Source organism: Podarcis melisellensis (assembly GCF_964234715.1).
Source record: "Podarcis melisellensis genome assembly, chromosome: 13".
NCBI classification, from domain to species: Eukaryota; Metazoa; Chordata; class Lepidosauria; order Squamata; family Lacertidae; genus Podarcis; species Podarcis melisellensis.
Genome location: NC_138545.1, coordinates 23,573,774 through 23,595,385, shown reverse-complemented (window position 1 = coordinate 23,595,385; position 21,612 = coordinate 23,573,774). Strand labels below are relative to the sequence as shown.

Genomic DNA, 21,612 nt, shown 5'->3' with positions numbered 1-21,612 from the left:
GAAGCTGAGGCTCCAATACTTTGGCCACCTCATGAGAAGAGAAGACTCCCTGGAAAAGACCCTGATGTTGGGAAAGATTGAGGGCACAAGGAGAAGGGGACGACAGAGGATGAGATGGTTGGACAGTGTTCTCGAAGCTACAAACATGAGTCTGACCAAACTGTGGGAGGCAGTGGAAGACAGGAGTGCCTGGCGTGCTCAGGTCCATGGGGTCACGAAGAGTTGGACACGACTAAACAACAACAACAACAAGTATCACTATTGCTTCTTTAGAAAGATGGGAAGAAACTATAGGATGTTTGCTTGATGATTTGTCTGCTTGCTTTTTAAAAAAAGGTTGGCTAGGATACTACCAAGCATAATTCAGAATGTGATGATCAGGTGGAATGATAAACAGAGCTAATGGAGATTTTCTGTCATGGGCCAGGAGTCGGCTTTACCTGCTGAGCAGCAACCTGAAGGAGCAGACAGCAAAGTGACTCCACCTGCTGCTGATCAGCCTTCTTGCCCCTGATGAGAACCAGATGGCTCCAGCTTTCTTAAGCAGGGTTTCCAGCCTCCGTCAGTTGCTGGAAACAACATTCATTGTTCTTGACCAGATCTTGCTGCTTCTTGCTTATCGTGACTTTGAACCCTCAGCTTTCTTGACCCCTGAATCATCTGACTACATGAACTGAGATATTCCTGTCCTTAAGACTGGACCTTGTATAGTGATAATAATAATAATAATAATAATAATAATAATAATAATAATAATAATAATAATAATTTATTATTTATACCCCGCCCATCTGGCTGGGCCTCCCCAGCCACTCTGGGCGGCTTCCATAAAAACCAAAAATACAGTAAAATATCACACGTTAAAAACTTCCCTGAACAGGGCTGCCTTAAGATGTCTTCTGAATGTCAGGTAGTTGTTTATCGCTTTGACATCTGCTGGAAGGGTGTTCCACAGGGTGGGCGCCATTACCGAGAAGGCCCTCTGCCTGGTTCCCTGTAGCTTTGCTTCTCGCAATGAGGGAACCGCCAGATGGCCCTCAGCGCTGGACCTTAGCGTCCGGGCAGAATGATGGGGGTGGAGACGCTCCTTCAGGTATACTGGACCGAGGCCGTTTAGGGCTTTAAAGGTCAGCACCAACACCTCGGGCTAAGTACTTAATTCGTTCCGGAGGTCCATTCTTAACCTGAAACTGTTCTTAACCTGAAGCACCACTTTAGCTAATGGGGCCTCCTGCTGCTGCTGCGCCGCCAGAGCACAATTTCTGTTCTCATCCTGAAGCAAAGTTCTCAACCCGAGGTTATATTTCTGGGTTAGCGGAGTCTGTAACCTGAAGTGTATGTAACCTGAAGCATATGTAACCAGAGGTACCACTGTATATGGACTCTGCCCCCAGGCAAGTACCCCCCGCAACTTGGCTGGCTGGCTGGCTTCTCCCTCCACTGACTCTGCCGTGGCTGGCACCACACGTCTATGGCATTTCCTCTCTGATATATTCAAATAATTGCCACTATGTCTCACCTGATTAAAGTGTTGATGCCATACAATTTGGTCATCATCAATGGTTAACTCTTTGCCCGGAGGAGCATGAGGTTCCAGTCTTCCAACTTTTGCTCTAACCACTGAGCCATTGTGGAACATTATCCAATTTGTAACATCTAAAACAGTATCTAGTTCCCCATTTTCATCAAAGCACACAGTTTCTCCAACACTGTTATTGAATATGGTGTGCCTTAAAAATTGATGGATCTAGAAACAAAGATAATTTGAAGAAAAGGCCAACTAGGTCTTAAATTTATTTCAATGAGCTTCACAAACGATGCCCATACACATTTTTCCCTTTGAAAGTATAGGTCGAGGCATCATCAATCTAGATGTCATTTCTTTCCATTATTGTATATGTGGGTTTCACTGTTTTGTAATGAGTTTCATACTGCTTATCCACAATGTATGTATAAATGCCAATAACAACAACAAAAAGCAAAACAAAGCAATTTTGGTGTAATAGTCTTATTTCATCAGCATTCATTTTATCTCTGAATGAAAACCTAGCCTCATGTGGGTGGTGCTAGTGGGGATTACCTGCCATTGTTGCACATCCCGAAATACCATTCTCCTTGTGTCTACTTTTCTTCTGTGTTTGGAGATAGATTCAAACATGGCATTCAAAGCATGTGCCACAACATAGACCGCATTGTAGACACTATAGCTGTGGCCTGTCATGTTCATTTCAAACAAAATTCCAGTAATGTTGTCCAGTTTCTCTTCTCCAGTACAGATCTCCTCCTCTTCTGGCCCCTTATACATTCTTAATGTACAGCTGAATGCCTGCTCCCAGAAGTCCTGGATAAAACCATCTCCTTTTGCCCAGGAAGGTCCTATCTTCTGAATGAAATTTTGGAAACCTGGTGGCTGATTGGAGTGAGCAGTGAAGGATATGGAACCATGGAAAGTTTGCATGTCCCATGTCTTTTGAACTGACAGTGATGTGAAATCCCAGTGTGATGTAATAATCCATACTTTCCCCAGAGGAGGCGATTCCATAATTGGTCGTAGAAACAGCAATATTCTCAAAACTTGAAAGGATGGATTTTCTCCATATACAAATAATACATTGGTGTTTTCCTCAGTAATAATTCCATAAGTTTCCCAGCGCTGTACAAGCAACTGCATCAACTCATCCACATAATTCCATTTAGGCAATCTTATGATGAAGGCATAGCAGATGCCATTCTCAGAAAGCATGGGCACTATTGTCTGTAAGAATCGTTCCCCTTTGTCATTGTCCACAGCCAAGAGCCCAACCCACGTCCATCCAAAATGCTGAAATAACCGGACAGCTCCCATGTACTGGTGGGCTTCATTTGGGACCATATGGGACAAAAAAGGAGAAATTATTCTCTCATCCCATGATGGCAAAAGTGTTCCATAAGTGAGCTGAAATAAAAATTAAAGGGATTGTTTTCAGGTGAGGAAAATAGCTATATTGTCGAATCATAGCACGTCACCTGGGCTTATTGTAATGAAATACAATTTAGACCCTTAGGCATATTAGTGTGCCTGGCCTACAACTGCAGCCAGGTTCCCCATAGCCACATGGTGTCGTTTTTTACAGCTGGACCACCAACCAAAGCTGTTGAATGGCACCCTTCAGTACCTTGGCCACTGAGCCTTTAGTAACAACAATGGATCAAGGACAACCACCAAACTATGGACCCATTCTTTCAGAGAGAGTGTGTTCTTCCCCTAGAATGGGCTGCATATCAATCAGCCATACATCATAACCACCCAGGAGCAGAAACACATTATTGTAAGCTGAAATAAAAAATAAAATGATTTTTTTTGCTAAAGATAATGTCATACCTCTTTAAACAAAAAAGCTATTTTTATTATAGTTTGGGGGGAAAACAATATATAGAAATCAACATCAAACATTTTTTAAACATAAAAACTGAAAGAAAGAAGAAAAAAGACTTCCAATTCTCTGTCTGCCAGATTTAAAAACTAATGCAAAACTTTTACTCCTTAATAACATCCAACACTTCAACTTTCCATAAGCCAACCTTTATTTAAATCCACTTTTTCAGAATGGGTATGATCTCATCTAGACCAGACAGTACACCACACAGCCAGACAGAATAACCACCGAGTAGCATCATCTCAGTCTTGTCTGGATTAAGCTTCAGTTTACTGGCCCTTATCTATTCCATTACTGCAACAACCCAGTACATATACCACCTTTACATATAGATTTCAACTTTATTTCTGTCTTCTAATATGTTATTAATCTCTCTGTTTTATAACATCTGAAATCTGAATCTTCAAGTGTACTGGACCCAGCACCAAGCCCTGCTACATACTATTCAACACCACCCTCCATTTGAAGGGAAATAATTGATGAGCACTCCTTGAGTACTGTTTTGTAATGAACTGTAAATCCATCATTGCTATCATTATCAAGTTTGCATCTAACCAACTGGTTACCAAAATCAGGAACAACTTTGCAAAGTGCTTTCCTGCATTCCACATGGTTTGTCACAAGTGTGAAATCCCTGAACCCCCATGAATACAGCTTACCTGTGGAGTCTTTTTGCTTGCTGAAATGACAGCTATATTAGTAGAGATCTCAGAGAAACATGCTCCAATGACAGCTATCAGATTGTTCTGGTTGTGACACCTGAAGTTGGGGACAAACTTACGTTGTGTTGAAAAGAGGCTAAGAGTGGCTTTGTAGGTCATCCTTGCAGTGAAGTAGCTATTGAGGATGTGGAACCCCAGAGATATATTTGATAAGATGTTGGGATTCTCATTTATCTCTTTGACAGCAAATGCTAAGGCCAGAATGTGCTGGTAGTTCTTAGGCACTGAACTGTAAGCAGAGTTACAGTCTGTTTAATAAAACAAACACAGCAGCAATAACAAAAATGTTTTAATGCACTTCATTGACATTCATCGGAATACTTTCAAAATCAAGGTGTAGCTTTAAAACCCTAGAAGATAATAGGCTGGAGAAAAATTAGCACCTGAATAGATAGCCCTTCCATGAAAAATGGGGGGGGGGGGTTCAGATTAATTCTGGAGCTTAAAAAACTGTTTTCTGGACTTAAATTTGTAAATTTCCCTATATACCAATGAAAAGCAACAACAGTCAGCCCAAACTGCAAATATTTGTTGCCTTGCAGTCAACATTAGTCACGCTTAGTGCAGACCCACTAAAATTAATTAGCATGACTAACTATAAATCAAGAGTGCTATAAAACGTTTTGTATTTTATTAGTCTCTGAATGATATATGTGGGACTTTTTCCTAATCTTTTCAGTAGGGATGGTTGAATAAGCTTCTTTTTTCCAATCTTAAATTCCATTCTCTACTTTTCCATAGTTTGCAATTTTAATCTACAAAACGTCTCATGAAAATTGATCCTCATTTTAGTGCAAATTTATCATATGATAAGTATGCAATTTTGCTACATGTTTGCAAATCAATGTTGCCTAATATAATACATTTTTATGTTATTTTCTCTAATATATGCATTTTTATGCACTCTTTACTCCTTTATATGAACTTTTGTACATATTATTTCACTGGAGAAACTGCACTGCAAAATTCAGGTAAATAGGAATTTTGAGGGCTATCTATGTTTCAGTTCACATATTGTTTTTAATTTGGAAAGTGCAAACTAGTTAGGTTCCTCTTTAAATGTGAACTGAATTAAATTTCTCTCCTATTCTTGCCCTTCAATGACAGCCATAAGGATATGAAATGAGATATGATACTGCAGTGAAAAGTGCAACGTAGAGACTCAGGATTCTCCCACAAACTTAGCACAATGCATGGTGCCTGAAGGCCATTTCCCAAAATTCTTTTTAAAACCACATATCTCTATAATATTTAACTTCTGCACTTTTGAGTTTAAAAGCATGAAAACCAGTGCTATTTTTTCTAGAAAAAGATGTGCCAGAACTCCTCTTATAATGGCAATGGCACCCACCAGAGAGATGCTGGAACTGAGTTCCAGTGAGCTCTGGCTGAAAAAGAGCCCTGGTGAAAACCAGTTGGGAACAATAGTGTTTGCAAATGCCCACAGCATACACACCCTCTAACTTTCACAATATGTGAAAGCTAGATTTGATTGAGGATCCCTCTTCAGTGAGCTTTAAGTTTCAATAATAAATCAGAACTTGACTATACAAACTGCAGGCATAGGGGTGAGTGGGAAGAAGGAAAAACAGTGGAGTTTCTAAAGTATACTGAAAGCTTGATTAAAAATGCCAAAATTCTGAAAGTGCATGAGAAGGGACGGACATGGAGTCAAAAGATGAGAGCAAAGCGAGGGAAGAACAGAAGTGGCAAAAACTAACACACACACACACACACACACACACACACACACTCCACCATGTGGTTAATTAGCAGACACACAATGGAAATCCATTCATTTAGTGGAGCTTGTGGAGAAACCCTTCTAGCAGTTTCATAGAATCATAGAACTGTAGAAGTGGAAGGGACCCCAAGGGTCATCTGGTCCAACCCCCTGCAATGCAGGAATCCCAGCTAAAGCATCAATGACAGATGGCCACCCAACCTCTGCTTAGAAACCTCCAAATAAGGAGAGTCCACAACCTCCTGGCTAAAGGTAAGGAAGGAATAGGAAAGTGGCTCAACTGCCACTTTTATCACACTAGGAATTAAATCAATTCTTAAGGGAACACAGTGTAGCATTATGGCATATTCTGTTATTATGAGCTGAATGTATTACACAATGAGAGAAAGAAATAATGGCTTACATTGCTTCATCAATCAAGATCTGTTTTGGCTCTTCCTTAAAAGAGAGATTATTGTAGTTGAAGAAGACCTGGGAAACAATGCCCCCAATGATGAGGTCACCTGGTTGGTAAAAGTTATGAGGAATGGGGAGAGGATCATCAAAAATGCTGCAGTTAATAGAATGTGTTTTGCACACAATATGAGACAGCAGCACCAGCTGCAGCAGCAGCACCACCAACATGATCTTATTGAAAAATATCAGCCATCCAGGATAGATTCCCATGTTTGAACCACAGCATTCTGTGTAGCTATTATCTGTTTTGGTACAGCGTCTGGTGACAGAATGTGATGTTACAAATCTTAGGGAATATGTGCCCCATATTTCTGAACAATGTAGTCTATTTATTTCCTTTTCCCCCCCTAAGGATGAGACAATTAAAATTTGTTCATCCACAAGTATCAGTAATGCTTCCTTGGTGTGCAAAGAAAGCAAAAATATAACTCTGAAAATTATCTATGATTTTGTGCAAATGAATTTATTTATTCATTTAACAAAATTTACATACTCCTTGATTATATAAAAGCCTCTGAGTTGACAAGAAACATGTAAAACTATGATTATTTTTTTAAAAAAAGAATGTGTGGTTTGTTACAGTGAGGCAGAGTTATGGTGCAGCAGTGTGGATAGCTGTGTGTGTGTGTGTGTGTGTGTGTGGTGTGTGTGTGTGTGTGTGTGTGTGTGCGCTAATTCATATATAGACAAAGAGGTCTGCCCAATAAGTATCTGGAAAGAGCAAATTAAATGGGTATGCACATAGGATGAAGAAAAAGGGTAGTCACATTATATTTTTTGTGGTAAAATAATTGCAAAATCAACTGGTGGACAACATATTCTAAGATGGAAAGGAGAAATGATCATACAAGAAAAATGGCAGACCTCTGCCTATGCCTAGATCCAATTCTGAACAACACCAGGGTTTTATGTCCTTTATCAAATGCTCATTTTGCTGCCATCTGCATATCATATCCATTGTGTAAGGGGATAGAAGCCAGCAGTTTTGACAATTATGTGTGCAATTATGATTTCCCAAGTGTGTTGATGTCCTTTGGAGTTGCATCATGAATGGCAAATCAACTAGGAGTGTCAATATTTTCTTTAAGGGGTAATAAGTGATGCTTAGCCAGAAAGTTGTAGGCTGTTTTTGTCCTTGACCAGATTTAAGTTACACATGGATCACTCACATTTAGATTAATTGGAAGGCCTGACCTTAAAAGCTGGGAAATTTGAGACTCAGTTTTATACTGATGATGGGTACATATCCTTTAACAGCTAACTTCTAACTGTTACTTGTTCCATTTATTATTGTCATTATTATTTGCAATTAAAAGTATGCATTCATGCAATATAGTCTAAATATGCAGCTGTCCTGTATGAGGATTGAATCTGCGACCTTGGTGTTATCAGCACCACACTCTAACAAACATATGCTATATGGCAGTTTAACATTTTTATCTTTAAAAAGGTAATTGTTTTATGCTTGCAAGGTATATTAGGAATTATAATTTTCGCTGGTCACCCCAATAGTTGTTAATTTTTCCACAAACCTCACTTTGCTAACTGTGTACAATGAGAGGAAGGAGGCTAACAAGTATGCTTCAGCCACATCTACATTAAGGAAAGCATGACAAAAACACTATGACTCACCTATGAGTGGGGATGGACAGACTCATTGAAGTCTGGTCCATTCCTGTATTACAGTGAGAATGGACTAAGTCCATATCGCCTGTTTCTGTGTGTATTTAAAAGGGGAAATCCTTAAAATTCAATGCAGAAGTACAATTTTTAAAACTTCATTTTTTAAAAGCAACTAGCAGGCAGTCCAAGCATGCAGCAGTGCCCCATGCCTCCCCCCTTTTCATAACAAACAAACAAAAAGCCCAGAAAGGTCATCTAGCTGCCCACAGGTTGGAGTGGCTATCGCTTAGGAGTTCTTGCCTCTGCAGAGTTTGAATTGTAATAGAGCCAGTCTTGCAGGAAGTACTCTGTTCAGCAGTGTTGCTCTCTGTGAGAATTGTCTGGCAACAAACCATGGCTTTCTTCAATATTTTCAAAAAGTACTGAAAGCTGTTTCTGAACTTGACCATTTGTGAAGCTGATCTCAGGTATAGCCAGGGCCATGCAGGATGTAGTGTGCTGCTAGGTACACTTTGCCCAGGCCTTGAGGGCTAATCCAGCAGGTGAGCCCCTCTGGGGGCCTGCCGGACTTATGCTATCATGCCAAGAACAAGATTCCTACCCTGGGCCTAAAAGAAGCTCTGTATGGCCCTGGGTATAACCACCATGTTTCAATTGTTTGTGTTAAATTATACAGTTCCTACAAAAAGGAAACAGCTGTAAAACAGTTTAAACTAGTTTCAAGGAAAGGTAATTCTTTTCTGTGCCCACATGGAGTCTTAGGAATTATAGGCTATTTAAAGTTCTAATTCTTTGTATCATTGTTCCACAAACCTCACACTGCTAGCTCCGAGGAAGAACTGGGCTCATTGAGTGCTCCATTTGCAAATGAAAGAGGCCCAAATCATGATGCAGTTTGTATCGCCAAAGGAAAACTCTTACATTGGATATGGTAGCAAGTGGCAGCAACATATCCTTCAAAGGTAGAATAGGCTTCCATTGATTCTTCTACAGAATTTCTCTCCAAACATTTTGTAAAATTGAAGGAAATATAATGTTTAATGAAGCTGGCAGGAACTTTTGAGATTCCTCGTGGTACGGATCAAGGTGCTACACTCAATATGCCAGCAAGTTTGGAAAACTCAGCAGTGGCCAGAGGATTGGAGAAGATCAGTGTACATCCCAATCCCAAAGAAGGGCAGCGCCAAATAATGCTCCAACTACCGCACAATTGCACTCATTTCACACGCTAGCAAGGTTATGCTTAAAATTCTACAAGGCAGGCTTAAGCAGTATGTGGACCGAGAACTCCCAGAAGTGCAAGCTGGATTTCGAAGGGGCAGAGGAACCAGAGACCAAATTGCAAGCATGCGCTGGATTATGGAGAAAGCTAGAGTTCCAGAAAGACATCTACTTCTGCTTCATTGACTATGCAAAAGCCTTTGACTGCGTTGACCACAGCAAACTATGGCAAGTTCTTAAAGAAATGGGAGTGCCTGATCACCTCATCTGTCTCCTGAGAAATCTCTATGTGGGACAAGAAGCTACAGTTAGAATTGGATATGGAACAACTGATTGGTTCAAAATTGGGAAAGGAGTACGGCAAGGCTGCATATTGTCTCCCTGCTTATTTAATTTATATGCAGAATTCATCATGTGAAACGCTGGGCTGGATGAATCCCAAGCTGGAATTAAGATTGCCGGAAGAAATATCAACAACCTCAGATATGCAGATGATACAACCTTGATGGCAGAAAGTGAAGAGAAATTAAAGAACCTTTTAATGAGGGTGAAAGAGGAGAGTGCAAAATACGGTCTGAAGCTCAACATCAAAAAAACGAAGATCATGGCCACTGGTCCCATCACCTCCTGGCAAATAGAAGGGGAAGAAATGGAGGCAGTGAGAGATTTTACTTTCTTAGGCTCCATGATCACTGCAGATGGTGACAGCAGTCACGAAATTAAAAGACGCCTGCTCCTTGGAAGAAAGGCAATTGCAAACCTAGACAATATCTTAAAAAGCAGAGACATCACCTTGCCAACAAAGGTCCGTATAGTTAAAGCCATGGTTTTCCCAGTAGTGATGTATGGAAGTGAGAACTGGACCATAAAGAAGGCTGATCACCGAAGAATTGATGCTTTTGAATTATGGTGCTGGAGGAGACTCTTGAGAGTCCCATGGACTGCAAGAAGATCAAACCTATCCATTCTTCAGGAAATCAGCCCTGAGTGGTCACTGGAAGGACAGATCGTGAAGCTGAGGCTCCAATACTTTGGCCACCTCATGAGAAGAGAAGACTCCCTGGAAAAGACCTTGATGTTGGGAAAGATGGGGGGCACAAGGAAAGGGGGACGACAGAGGACGAGATGGTTGGAGGGTGTTCTCCAAGCTACAAACATGAGTCTGACCAAACTGCGGGAGGCAGTGGAAGACAGGAGTGCCTGGCGTGCTCTGGTCCATGGGGTCACGAAGAGTCGGACATGACTAAACGACTAAACAACAACAACAAGTATTGGAAAGGGAATCAGTTACCCACTAGGGGAGAATGGTTATGTAAGCTTTCAGAATACTTAGAGTTAGCCGAACTAACAGATATAATAACACAAAAACCAAAAAGTTTAGTGAAAAAGGAATGGGAGTGCCTAAACGAATGCCTTAAAAGACAAGGTTTGAGGACAGAAATCTGGCTGAGTCTGGAATAACCTTGTGAAGTGAAAGGATAAGAAAGAGGGATATATATTTAGATGATAATGATAAGGAAAACAGGAAGATACAATGAGAGGTAAAGGAGGTGCTTTGGATTGGTGGAAGTCAATGTTTGTTTTCCTTTTTAGTATTTATACTATTAATTTGTAAGATTTGGATTTGTTTTTCATATGTTTGTTTTTGTATTTTGTGTATTTTTTTGTTGGGTTGCTGTTGTTGTGTGGAAAATACTAATAAAATTTACTCCTTTTCTTTTCTCTAAAAATTCCTGGTGGTAAAAAACACAAACCCGACCATGTTAGTAGTGTCTACATTTTTATGAGTAGCCACATAGGAAGGAGGTCAGGTGAAGTGGAATTCTCTCATTAGGAATGTACTAATAGATGCAACCTCATTCTGGACCCAGAAGGGCATTTGGAGAAGTAGACAATATGCGGGTAGATAGAAACAAGATAGACAACCCTCTTGAGATAGTATATGCCTGGTTCAAGTCCACTCATGGGAATGTGAAGAGAGATATTTTCCTAAGAAACTGTGCTCAAATTCTCCTGAAATCCCTCCGACACCATAATTTCTATTAATAAAGGAACAGATTAATGAGATGGATATATTATTTCATTTCCTTTTTCTGACGAGTTGCTCTATGCTGTTAAGCTCAGGCCTGAGTACAATGACATAGCATTTAGGGGAAAAGATACAACCCAATAATCCAGCACTGGATGACAAGATGGAGAAGATCTCCACAGCCACCATGTACTTTCCTTTGCTGCTCAGGTAGGTTGGAATAAAGGATAACCATACACTGCAAAACATCAACATGCTGAAAGTGATAAATTTGGTTTCATTGAAACTGTCTGGCAACTTCCTGGCAAGAAAAGCCACAATGAAGCTGACAATGGCTAGGAAACCCATATAGCCCAGGACACAGTAAAACATGGAAACAGAACCCTCCTTACATTCCAGTATGATTTCACCCTTCACTGAATGCATGTCTCTACCTGGGAATGGAGGAGCAGAACTTAACCAAAGAGTACAAATGGCAGCCTGAATAAAAGAGCAGGAGAGAACAATAGAATTAGCCAGTCTCTTCCCCATCCATTTCCTCATCCTGGATCCTGGTTTTGTTCCCATAAATGCCACAACCACAGTGATGGTCTTTGCCAACACAGAAGAAAGGGCCACAGAGAAGACAATGCCAAAAGTGGTTTGACGTAGAAGGCAGGTTGCCTTTCCAGGTTGTCCAATGAAGAGCAAAGAACAGAGGAAGCAAAGGAGGAGGGAGACGAGGAGGATGTAGGTGAGGGTCCGGTTGTTGGCTTTGACAATGGGAGTGTCCTTGTGTATTATAAAAATTCCAAGTACTACAATTGTGACAAAAGACAAAATAATAGCCAAGCTAGTTAAGGTGATTGCTAAATCTTCTCTGTAAGAGAGGTAGCTTATAATTTTGTGAATGCACTTAGTTTGGTCTTTGTTGGGATACTGATCTTCGGGACAATTCACACAAGCATCCATGTCTGAAAAAAGGAAGAACAGTTTAAATATTTCTATGGGTAGCCCAACATCTATACCTTTACACACACACACACACAGACACACACATTAAATGTTTGCAGGTGTTGACAAATGTTGTACACGTGTGTTGGGAACCTTCATGTGTGCATCTGCCACCAGCATTCCCATTTACTAGCCTCCTAGACAGGAGGGGGATCTTTTGTGAGAGATGTCATGGAACAGTGTCTGATAAATGGTTGTATAACTTGAGAATGTAGCTCCCGTCTAGGCTAAATCAAAACATTCATTTGTTGTAAGAAAACCGAGAAATTACAGACATAAATCACAACACAGTTATTGGGTATGTGGCAGCATTATACCTTAGCATATTCTTACTTCTGAACTAAGGCGATACAATCCCCATTAACGAGGGGAAAATGAAAAGGAGTGAAATAACTTTTTTCTCCAAAGTAAATACTTATCCTGGGCTCAGGATTGGGCATGCAGTGGTTTGAATATTATGGGAAAGCTCTGACTAAAACAGGGATGCACAAAGAAAACCGATCTACCTTCCAGGCTAGTGGTCTGAAATCCAGCCCTAAATCCTTTGGAACCTAGATATACATTGGAGCTGATACCACCATTTTTTATCTTAAAACATGCAATTACCTCCACAGAAAATGGACATATGAGAAAAAAGGGGGAATATTGACCCACAGCCTTGTCCCTGAAATGTGCTTAAACAATCCTGAAGCTCTTCTACTAAGTTGATTTGTTTCGTGCTGCATCTTGGGCACTGTCAGGGAACTGACATCTAAAGCGCCGCAGGTGCAAAGGCTCCCTGAGGTTGAGAGAGCAGTAGCAGCGGAAGAGGGAACCAGTAGAGGGCGAGCAAGAACTCCAAGGGAAAGTGAGTCGGAGGGATGGCTCAGAGACGCTTCAAGCGAAACCAGTGGGGAGGTCTCAGGACCTCCTATAGGGACACCCACACCTCGACGGAAACTGTCACGCCGAGAGGCCAGACGACGTGTTTCCGTTAAGGAGCTTTTATGTTGGAAACGTTTCCGAAAGCAGCCACTTTCGGATTCTACTAGTGATTGACGCAGCCATGCTGGAGGGGCTCCGTCACAGGCAGAGGTTTGAAAACCTGATCAAACTCTGAGGGACTTGCATTTTACGCACAAGCAGCTCATCGTCCCATCACAGCAATCCGAAAGCCAGCTTGTGCAGAGAGAAGCATCATGAGCAACCCAGCCGGAACCGGGGGTGCAGGAGCAGCTGGAGGGGGTCCAAGCCTGGAAGAAAGGTACAGAGCGTTGGAGATCCAGTTGGCGCTGCAAACGGCGAGGCTTGAGGAGAGGAGGGCTCAGGATGCAGAAAAGGGAAAGGAGAAAACCACCCCGCTCGCCAGAAAGGTACCAGGATTGGTGCAGAAATTCGGGGGGGATCCCAGGAACTATCATGTCTTTAGAACAGAGATGCAATACGCTCTAAACTTGCAGTTTGATGACTTCCCCGACGAGGAATCGCGAGTGGCGTATGTGATTGGCCATCTCGAATCCGGGGCGAAAGATTGGGTTAGACCCCTGATGGCAGCGAATAATGAGATCTTAAAGGACACGAGGAAGTTTTTTCGTGCCATGGACCTGATGTTTTCCAGCGATATTGAGCAGGGGGTGGTGCGAAGGCAGTTAATGGCTTGCCAGCAAGGAAGCAGATCTGTCCGTGAGTACTGGACTGAATTTACTATGCTGATTCATAAATTGGGGTGGGACCTATCGGCGGAGCCCATCCAAATGCTTTTCGAAGAGGGGCTTTCTTCAACCGTCAAAGATGAGCTTTCCCGGGGGCCCAGGGCGGAGTCTATGGACCAATTAACCAAATCTGCGCTGGCCATAGGAGCGCGCCAGGAGGCGAGGGCTTTGGAAAGGCGGGAAGGGAAAGGAGACCGTTGGAGGGAGTTCCGCATTCCAGACATTCCAGAGCCATCTTTCCCGCCGGCAGAGCCGATGGAAGTTGGAACAGCGCGGGCGCGCGCAGTTTCAAATCCCAGTGAAGGGCGGAAGAAGGAGGGAAAGAGCGCCAAGAGATGTTATCTCTGCCAACAGCCAGGGCACTTTGCCAGAGTCTGCCCACAAAGAAAGGAATGGCAAGGGATGGCAGGAGCTGTTGGGGGAAAGGAAGAGGAAAGCAAGGAGCAAGTAAAAGCCAACGCCTGGCTGCCACCGTCGGGGCACAGCAGCCAGGCCAAAGAGCAATGAAAGTGCCCATGCCAGAACCTCCCAGACCTGCTTTAGTGATAGAGGTGTTACTAGAACTGCCAAACGGACACCCACTAAAGGTCAAGGCGCTTTTGGATTCAGGCAGCTCCTGTAATTTCATGAGCAAGGAGTTTGCAGCTGAGCACCAGATACAGACCATCCCTTTAAGTAACCCCTTGCAGGTGACTACGATTGACGGCAGAGAGCTGTTGGGGGGAGAAGTTAGCCAACAGACTGTCCCGATGATAATGAGAGTGGCAAGGCACACCGAACAGATAGCGTTTAATGTGGCCATCCTGGGAGGAGCGCCCATCATTTTGGGGATGAGCTGGCTGGCGCTACACGATCCGCTAGTGGGCTGGCATCAGAGGGTGGTCTCCTTTGGGTCAGCGCATTGCCTAGAACACTGCAAGGAGGGGAAGGTCTCGGGAGGAGACAGAGTCACCCTAGCGGGGATGGAAGTGATGGGCAAAGGGAAGGTGCCCCCGCAATACGCAGATCTGAGCAACGTATTCAGCGAAAGGGAAGCAGACAAACTGCCACCGCATAGACCCTTTGACTGTCAAATCAACCTACTCCCAGGGGCCCAACTCCCAGTAGGCAAGCTGTACGCCATGTCAGACAGGGAGATGCAGGAGCTGAGGGAGTTCATTGACAAAAACTTGAAGCGAGGTTTCATCAGAGAGTCCCGAGCGGTGGGGGGCAGCCCAGTGTTCTTTGTGGACAAAAAGAACACAGACAAACCGAGACTGGTGTGTGACTTCAGGGCCCTCAATGCAGTGTCGGAGCCCCTGGCTTTCCCTATGCCCCGAATTGACGACATTTTGACCAGAGTAAGGAAGGGAAAGATTTTTACAAAACTGGACCTGCGGGGGGCGTACAATCTGATACGCATAAGGAAGGGAGATGAATGGAAGACCACCATGTTTACCCCTTTGGGAGCCTTTGAATACCTCGTTATGCCCTTCGGTCTACAAGGGGGCTCCGCCTGTTTTCAAGCTTTTATAAACCACGTTCTGGGACCTTTGCTCTACAAGAACTGTGTGGCCTTTTTAGACGACGTGTTGGTGTATTCGGAAGATGAGGAACAGCATGTGAGGGACGTTCGAGAAGTGTTGGGCAGGCTGCAAGCCAACCAGCTGTGGGTGAAACTGGAGAAGTGCCAGTTTCATACCAAGGAGGTGGAATTCCTGGGGTACCGCTTGTCAGACAAGGGATTGGCCATGGATCCAGGCAAGGTTCAAGCGGTACTGGAATGGAAGACACCGAAGACCAAGAAAGACGTGCAAAGATTCTTGGGGTTTGGGAACTTTTATCGGAAGTTCATCAAGAACTTTGCCCACTTGACGGCGCCCATCACCGACTGCCTCAGCAGCAAGAAGAAATTTGTTTGGACGGTGGAGGCGGATCGAGCCTTTGAAGAACTGAAAAGGGCTTTCGCCTCGGAAGAACAACTTCTGCATGTGGATTTACAAAAACCCATGAGAGTGGAAACAGATGCATCCGACCGGGCTATAGGGGCGGTCCTTCTTCAACCGGGGAGGAGTGCGTCGGAGTGGAGACCGTGTGCATTCTTCTCGCGGAAACTGAATAAGTCCGAGAGGAATTACACGGTGTATGACAGGGAACTACTTGCCATTCACGAAGCATTCCGGAGGTGGAGACATTTATTAATTGGGGCACAACACAAGGTGCAAGTGTGCACCGACCACAAAAATTTAGAGTATTGGAGAACAGCTCGAGTGCTCAACCAACGACAAGTGAGATGGGCACAGGAATTCTCCAAATTTAACTTTGAGATTTGTTATGTGCCAGGCCCAGAAAACGTCAGGGCGGATGCGCTCTCACGCAAACCAGAATATTGGGAAGGGGAGGAGGTGATCGAAGAGAGACATGTCATCCCGGAGGACCGCTGGGTGTGTGGGGCGGCGCTGGTGGGGCAACGGGAACTGGTGGAGGAAACGGAAAATGATGAATATGCCCAGGATAAGCTCAGAGGTCTCAGGGGGGAGGGCGAGAGCCCCGGAGGTTTTGAGGAAAGAAATGGGGCATTGTATTACAAAGGGGCACTGTATATACCCGAAGGTGAATTGAGGGGGAGAGTACTCAAGCAGTTGCATGATAGCCCCACGGCGGGACATTTTGGGCAACACAAAACCATGTGGTTGGTTACCAGGGAATTTTGGTGGCCTAAGGTGAGGGAAGATGTAAGGGAGTATGTAAGAGGGTGTGACCAATGTCAGCGAGCCAAAGGGGAAAGAAGGGCGCCGGCAGGGTTATTAGAACCTTTACCCACACCAGAACGGCCTTGGGAAGCGATATCAATAGATTTTATGACGGATCTGCCAAGGTCCAAGGGGAAAACAGCCATCATGGTAGTAGTAGACCTGTTAACTAAGATGTGCCATTTTGTAGCATGTTCACATGCAGTCACAGCGGAAGAAACGGCGAAGTTGTTTGTGGAACATATCTTTAGGTTGCACGGGGCTCCCTCGAGGGTGATCTCAGATCGAGGCAAACAATTTACTTCCAGGTTCTGGAGGAAGCTCATGAGCTTGCTACACGTGGAAGTTAATTTTTCAACTGCCCGGCACCCTGAAACCAACGGGCAGGCGGAAAGGGCAAATGGCATTCTTCAACAATATCTTAGGTGTTATGTCAATGACAGAGAGAACGATTGGGTCGAAAAGTTGGCGTTGGCAGAATTTGCCTACAATAATGCGGAGAATGTGTCCACAGGGATGAGTCCCTTTTTGGCTAATTACGGGTGTCACCCCAGGGCATTTCCAGGGGAAGGAGGGGAGAGATGGAGCGTTCCAGCGGCTGAACATTTTGTAGAAGAGATGGAAGCCATCCATCAGCAGCTCCAGCTCAACTTAGAAAGGGCCAAGGCACAATATAAGAAGCAGGCAGACAAGAACAGAAGGGAAGGTGAAACCATAAGGGTGGGGGATCAAGTGTGGTTGTCAACCCAAGGGTTGCCGTTCAAAGGGGGTTGTAAGAAACTGAGGCCCAGAAGATTGGGACCCTTTGAGGTGATTCAGCAGGTCAACCCGGTAGCTTTCAAACTCCGATTACCCAACCACATGAAATTGCACCCAGTGTTCCACAGGTCGTTACTGTCACCATACAGGGGGGGACGTGAAGGGGAGCACGTCAAGGGACCAGCCTTGGAAGAGAGGGAACGCCGCAACCATGTAGCGGAAATCCTCGATTCCAGGTGGAAGGGTAATCAGGTGGAGTATTTGGTGGCGTGGGAAGGGGAACCGGAGTCAGAAAACACCTGGGTAAGTGCAGAGGAAGTCAATGACGAGGTTTTAACAGAAACGTTCCACCAAAGGTTCCCGAGGAAACCTCAGCCTATAGCAAGGTTTAGGAGGGAGTATTTCGGCACCACCGATGAGGAAGAGGAAATGGAAGGGTTCGCGGAGTCGGAGTTGGAAGATGGAGTGGACTCTGATGACGAAGAGTACCTAGAGAGTAGGAACAGCAACAAGTGGAAGGAAGTGTTCGCGACGTCGGAAGATGAGGGAGGTTCTTTCAGGGGTTTTACCTCCTCACCGCCAGTAGGAGAGGAGACGGGAGGGGGTGAAGGGGGCCCTGGAGGGGAGGTGGATGTCAGGGAACTGACATCTAAAGCGCCGCAGGTGCAAAGGCTCCCTGAGGTTGAGAGAGCAGTAGCAGCGGAAGAGGGAACCAGTAGAGGGCGAGCAAGAACTCCAAGGGAAAGTGAGTCGGAGGGATGGCTCAGAGACGCTTCAAGCGAAACCAGTGGGGAGGTCTCAGGACCTCCTATAGGGACACCCACACCTCGACGGAAACTGTCACGCCGAGAGGCCAGACGACGTGTTTCCGTTAAGGAGCTTTTATGTTGGAAACGTTTCCGAAAGCAGCCACTTTCGGATTCTACTAGTGATTGACGCAGCCATGCTGGAGGGGCTCCGTCACAGGCAGAGGTTTGAAAACCTGATCAAACTCTGAGGGACTTGCATTTTACGCACAAGCAGCTCATCGTCCCATCACAGGCACATAAAATCATGTTGACTAATTGCTGCTCTTCTCCTATTGCTGAGTCTATCTTGCATTAAGAGAAGGGTGTGCAGAACAGGTTAGAAAGGGAAAGAGGGAATACTCCTTCACAGTTTGCCAAGACTTCTACCACAAATGAACCAGGTGCTAATCTGTCATGGACATAACCGCACACTAACTTCTGTTTAAAGGATTTATTTATTTAAAAAATAGTAAGAATGGATCCTTTTGCTTCCTTGAACTTCTTTCATATATTATCCGATCAATTTCACTATCAATCTGTTACACACACACACACTTTAAAATGATTTTTGAAGTTCTTAATGTGAACCAAAGTCATATATATTCAATGGATGCACATTCAATAATAATAGTAATCATCACCAGCACCATTACCACCTTTATGGAAATTCCTTGATATCTCTGTACATATGTCTCCTACCCTTCTGGTGAGAGATCATTCCTTCTGGGCATGGAGCACAATCATAGCAGCAAAATTTCTCCCCCTCTTTCTTTTTTCTGCTATAGCCTGGGTAACAGTTCTCATTGCAGACAGAAAGCGGCAGCACCTGTTCATATGCATGAAATACTATTAGTGATGAAGTGTTTTGAGAACATCCTGAGGGTGTGGACAACATGTTTGGATCAGTCAGGAAACCACTTACACTGTAACCCGTTGTTCCTCATGGCTTATAAATACTATCAGAGAAGGGACAGCCGGCTGGGCTAGGGAGGTAATTAAAGCCTCCTTCTGAGAGGCGATTGTTCCGTGTTAAGAAGCCCTCCCTGAATTAGTTTTTTTGTTTTTTTTAGTTTTGCACTGTGGCGTGAGTCAGTTGGCTCTTGTAACTAAGCACTTATAGATGTTTCTTACCTGGTTAAAGCCTTGGTTCCACACAATTTGATCATCATTAATAGCTAACTGTTTGCCTTGAGGTGCCTGAGGTTCCAGCCTGCCAACTTTCACTCGAACCACAGAGCCATTGGGGAACATCAGCCAGTTTGTAATATCAAAACTTGTAACTAATTCACCATTTTCATCAAAAGACACAGTATCTCCTTCACTGTTGTTGAATGCAATCCTCCTTAGAATGCGATGGAGCTAAAATGAAAAGAATGTGGACAAAGAGACAGCAAATTCTTGAAATCATTTCCAAAGACTTGTCAAACACATTTTTAATAGTTTATTTGATGACATATTTCTATCTGTCTATCACCACCACAACCTTTCGCCTTTTTCCCTGACAGAGCTCCATAAACATGAGTAGCAATGAATTAAAACAATGAATAAATCACTGTTTCAAATGGGGTTGGAAGGAATTATCAAAATAGATTGACAAAAAGAAAAATGAAGACAACTTACCTTTACTTCTGCATCATAATCTTAACTGTATTGTTCTTTAAGCTGCAATTACCTGCACATCCTGTTGCACATCCTGAAGTTTCAGACACCCTCTGAAGCTTCGATGTTGGGAACTGATTTTATTTAAAGCATGTGCCACAGCATAGATAGCATTGTAGACATTGTAGCTGTGACCAGTCATCTTCCCTTCAAACAAAATTCCAGAAAGGCTCTCCAGTTTCTCTTCTCCAGTGCACACTTTCTTTCTCTCTCCTAGTCCATTGTACACTTTTAATGAACAGCTGAATGCCTGTTCCCAGAAGTCCTGGACAAAACCATGTCCTTTAACCCAGGAAGGTCTAATCGTCTGAATAAACTTTTGGAATCCTTGGGGCTGTTTTGAGTGAACTGTGAATGATATGGCACCATGGAAGGTTTGTATATCCCATATCTTCTGAACAGACAGTGATGCAAAATCCCAGTGGGATGTAATAATCCATACTTTACACAGAGGTGGAAGTGACAAGAAAGGTGCTAGAAACAGTAATACTCTCAAAATCTGAAAAGATGGTGGTTCTCCATATACAAATAATGCATTCACTTTTTTGTCACTGATGATTACATAATTTTCCCAGCGCTTTATCATCACGTCGATCAACTCATCAAAATATGCCCGTTTTGGTATTCTATCTATGAAGGCAGAACAGATGCCATTCTGAGAAAGCATTGGCACCATGGTCTGTAAAAACTGGTCCCCTTTGTCATCTGCCACAGCCAAGAGCCCAACCCATGTCCATCTGAAATGCTGAAGTAACAGAACAACTCCCATGTGCTGATGAGCTTCATTTGGAACCATCTGGTATAAAAATGGGAATTGCATTCTGATACTTTTTACAGGCAGAAATGATCCATAGGTAAGCTGAAATAAAATATATCATCCATCTTTATTACGGTCCAGAGACCCAATAAATCATTACAAAGCAATACATAATTCAGACAGCCTACCACCAGGTTAAACTACCATTTTGTTCAGACTCAAAGATAGGGATGATTGGTTCTTGCAACTACCGATAAAAACTTCGCCACTGCTAATATTCTAGTGTTTGTCCGGTCTTCCAATAGGAACCTGACATAGTGAACCTCTGATTTTCCCATTTTGGGGATTATATTCTGTGACTTTTGCAATATGATAACAATACTGACTTTAGAAGGCTTTAGTTTTGTCACACATCCAAAATGTGGAACCTAGGTGGTATGAGATTTTCCATGTAACCAGGGATGTCCAAAAATTTTTCAAAGAGGGCCAGATTTGATGAAGTATACTTGCGAGAGGGCCAACCAAAGTTGTAGAGCTTTTTATAGGATTTTACCACGGCAAATAAACTGTCACAAAGGCCAGATTAAACCAAGTGGTGGGTCGGATTAGGCCCCCAGGATAGACTTTGGACATGCCTGCATGTAACAGTTGTTTTGAAATAAACTATAGATAAATTTGAGTTCATATGGGGTCAGATAACAGACACATTGTTTTATAGCCCCCTCCTATAATAATACTTTGTCCACATGCAACAAACACCATATTTTCTTGTCTAACCAACACCTAGTTGGAAGAAACCTCTGTTCCATCCAACACCCCTCTCCAAGAATGGCAAATTGGGGGTTTAAATTGCTCTGGCCAGTATCACTCCCTGTTTTCTGTCATCTGCCTATTAGTGCTTCCCTGTTTCATCTATGTTATTGGTGAGAATGTGCTAAATAATTGCTAAATAAAATATCACAAGAAGTTTTCTCATCTGTTTTACAGAAATCAATACAATGCACACAGTTGTGGAGTCTCCA

General features: G+C 43.4%; 1 protein-coding gene and 1 pseudogene across 2 annotated transcripts in view; one reads left to right on the top strand and one right to left on the bottom strand.

Moving 5' to 3' along the window:
* Positions 1-21,612, top strand: part of LOC309356057 (craniofacial development protein 2 pseudogene) — a 282,752-nt pseudogene that overhangs the window by 160,243 nt on the left and 100,897 nt on the right. The gene's annotated exons all lie outside the window — the stretch shown is intronic.
* LOC309354764 (vomeronasal type-2 receptor 26-like) overlaps positions 1-21,612 on the bottom strand; it is a gene marked incomplete at both ends in the record, with an annotated part of 28,239 nt that overhangs the window by 4,919 nt on the left and 1,708 nt on the right. Inside the window, 7 exons of the mRNA XM_081885035.1 lie at positions 1,520-1,747; positions 2,081-2,935; positions 4,076-4,367; positions 6,286-6,385; positions 11,604-11,691; positions 19,306-19,533; positions 19,847-20,629. Of these exons, the coding sequence (XP_081741161.1) occupies positions 1,520-1,747; positions 2,081-2,935; positions 4,076-4,367; positions 6,286-6,385; positions 11,604-11,691; positions 19,306-19,533; positions 19,847-20,629 (2,574 nt within the window). The remainder of the gene's footprint in view (positions 1-1,519; positions 1,748-2,080; positions 2,936-4,075; positions 4,368-6,285; positions 6,386-11,603; positions 11,692-19,305; positions 19,534-19,846; positions 20,630-21,612) is intronic.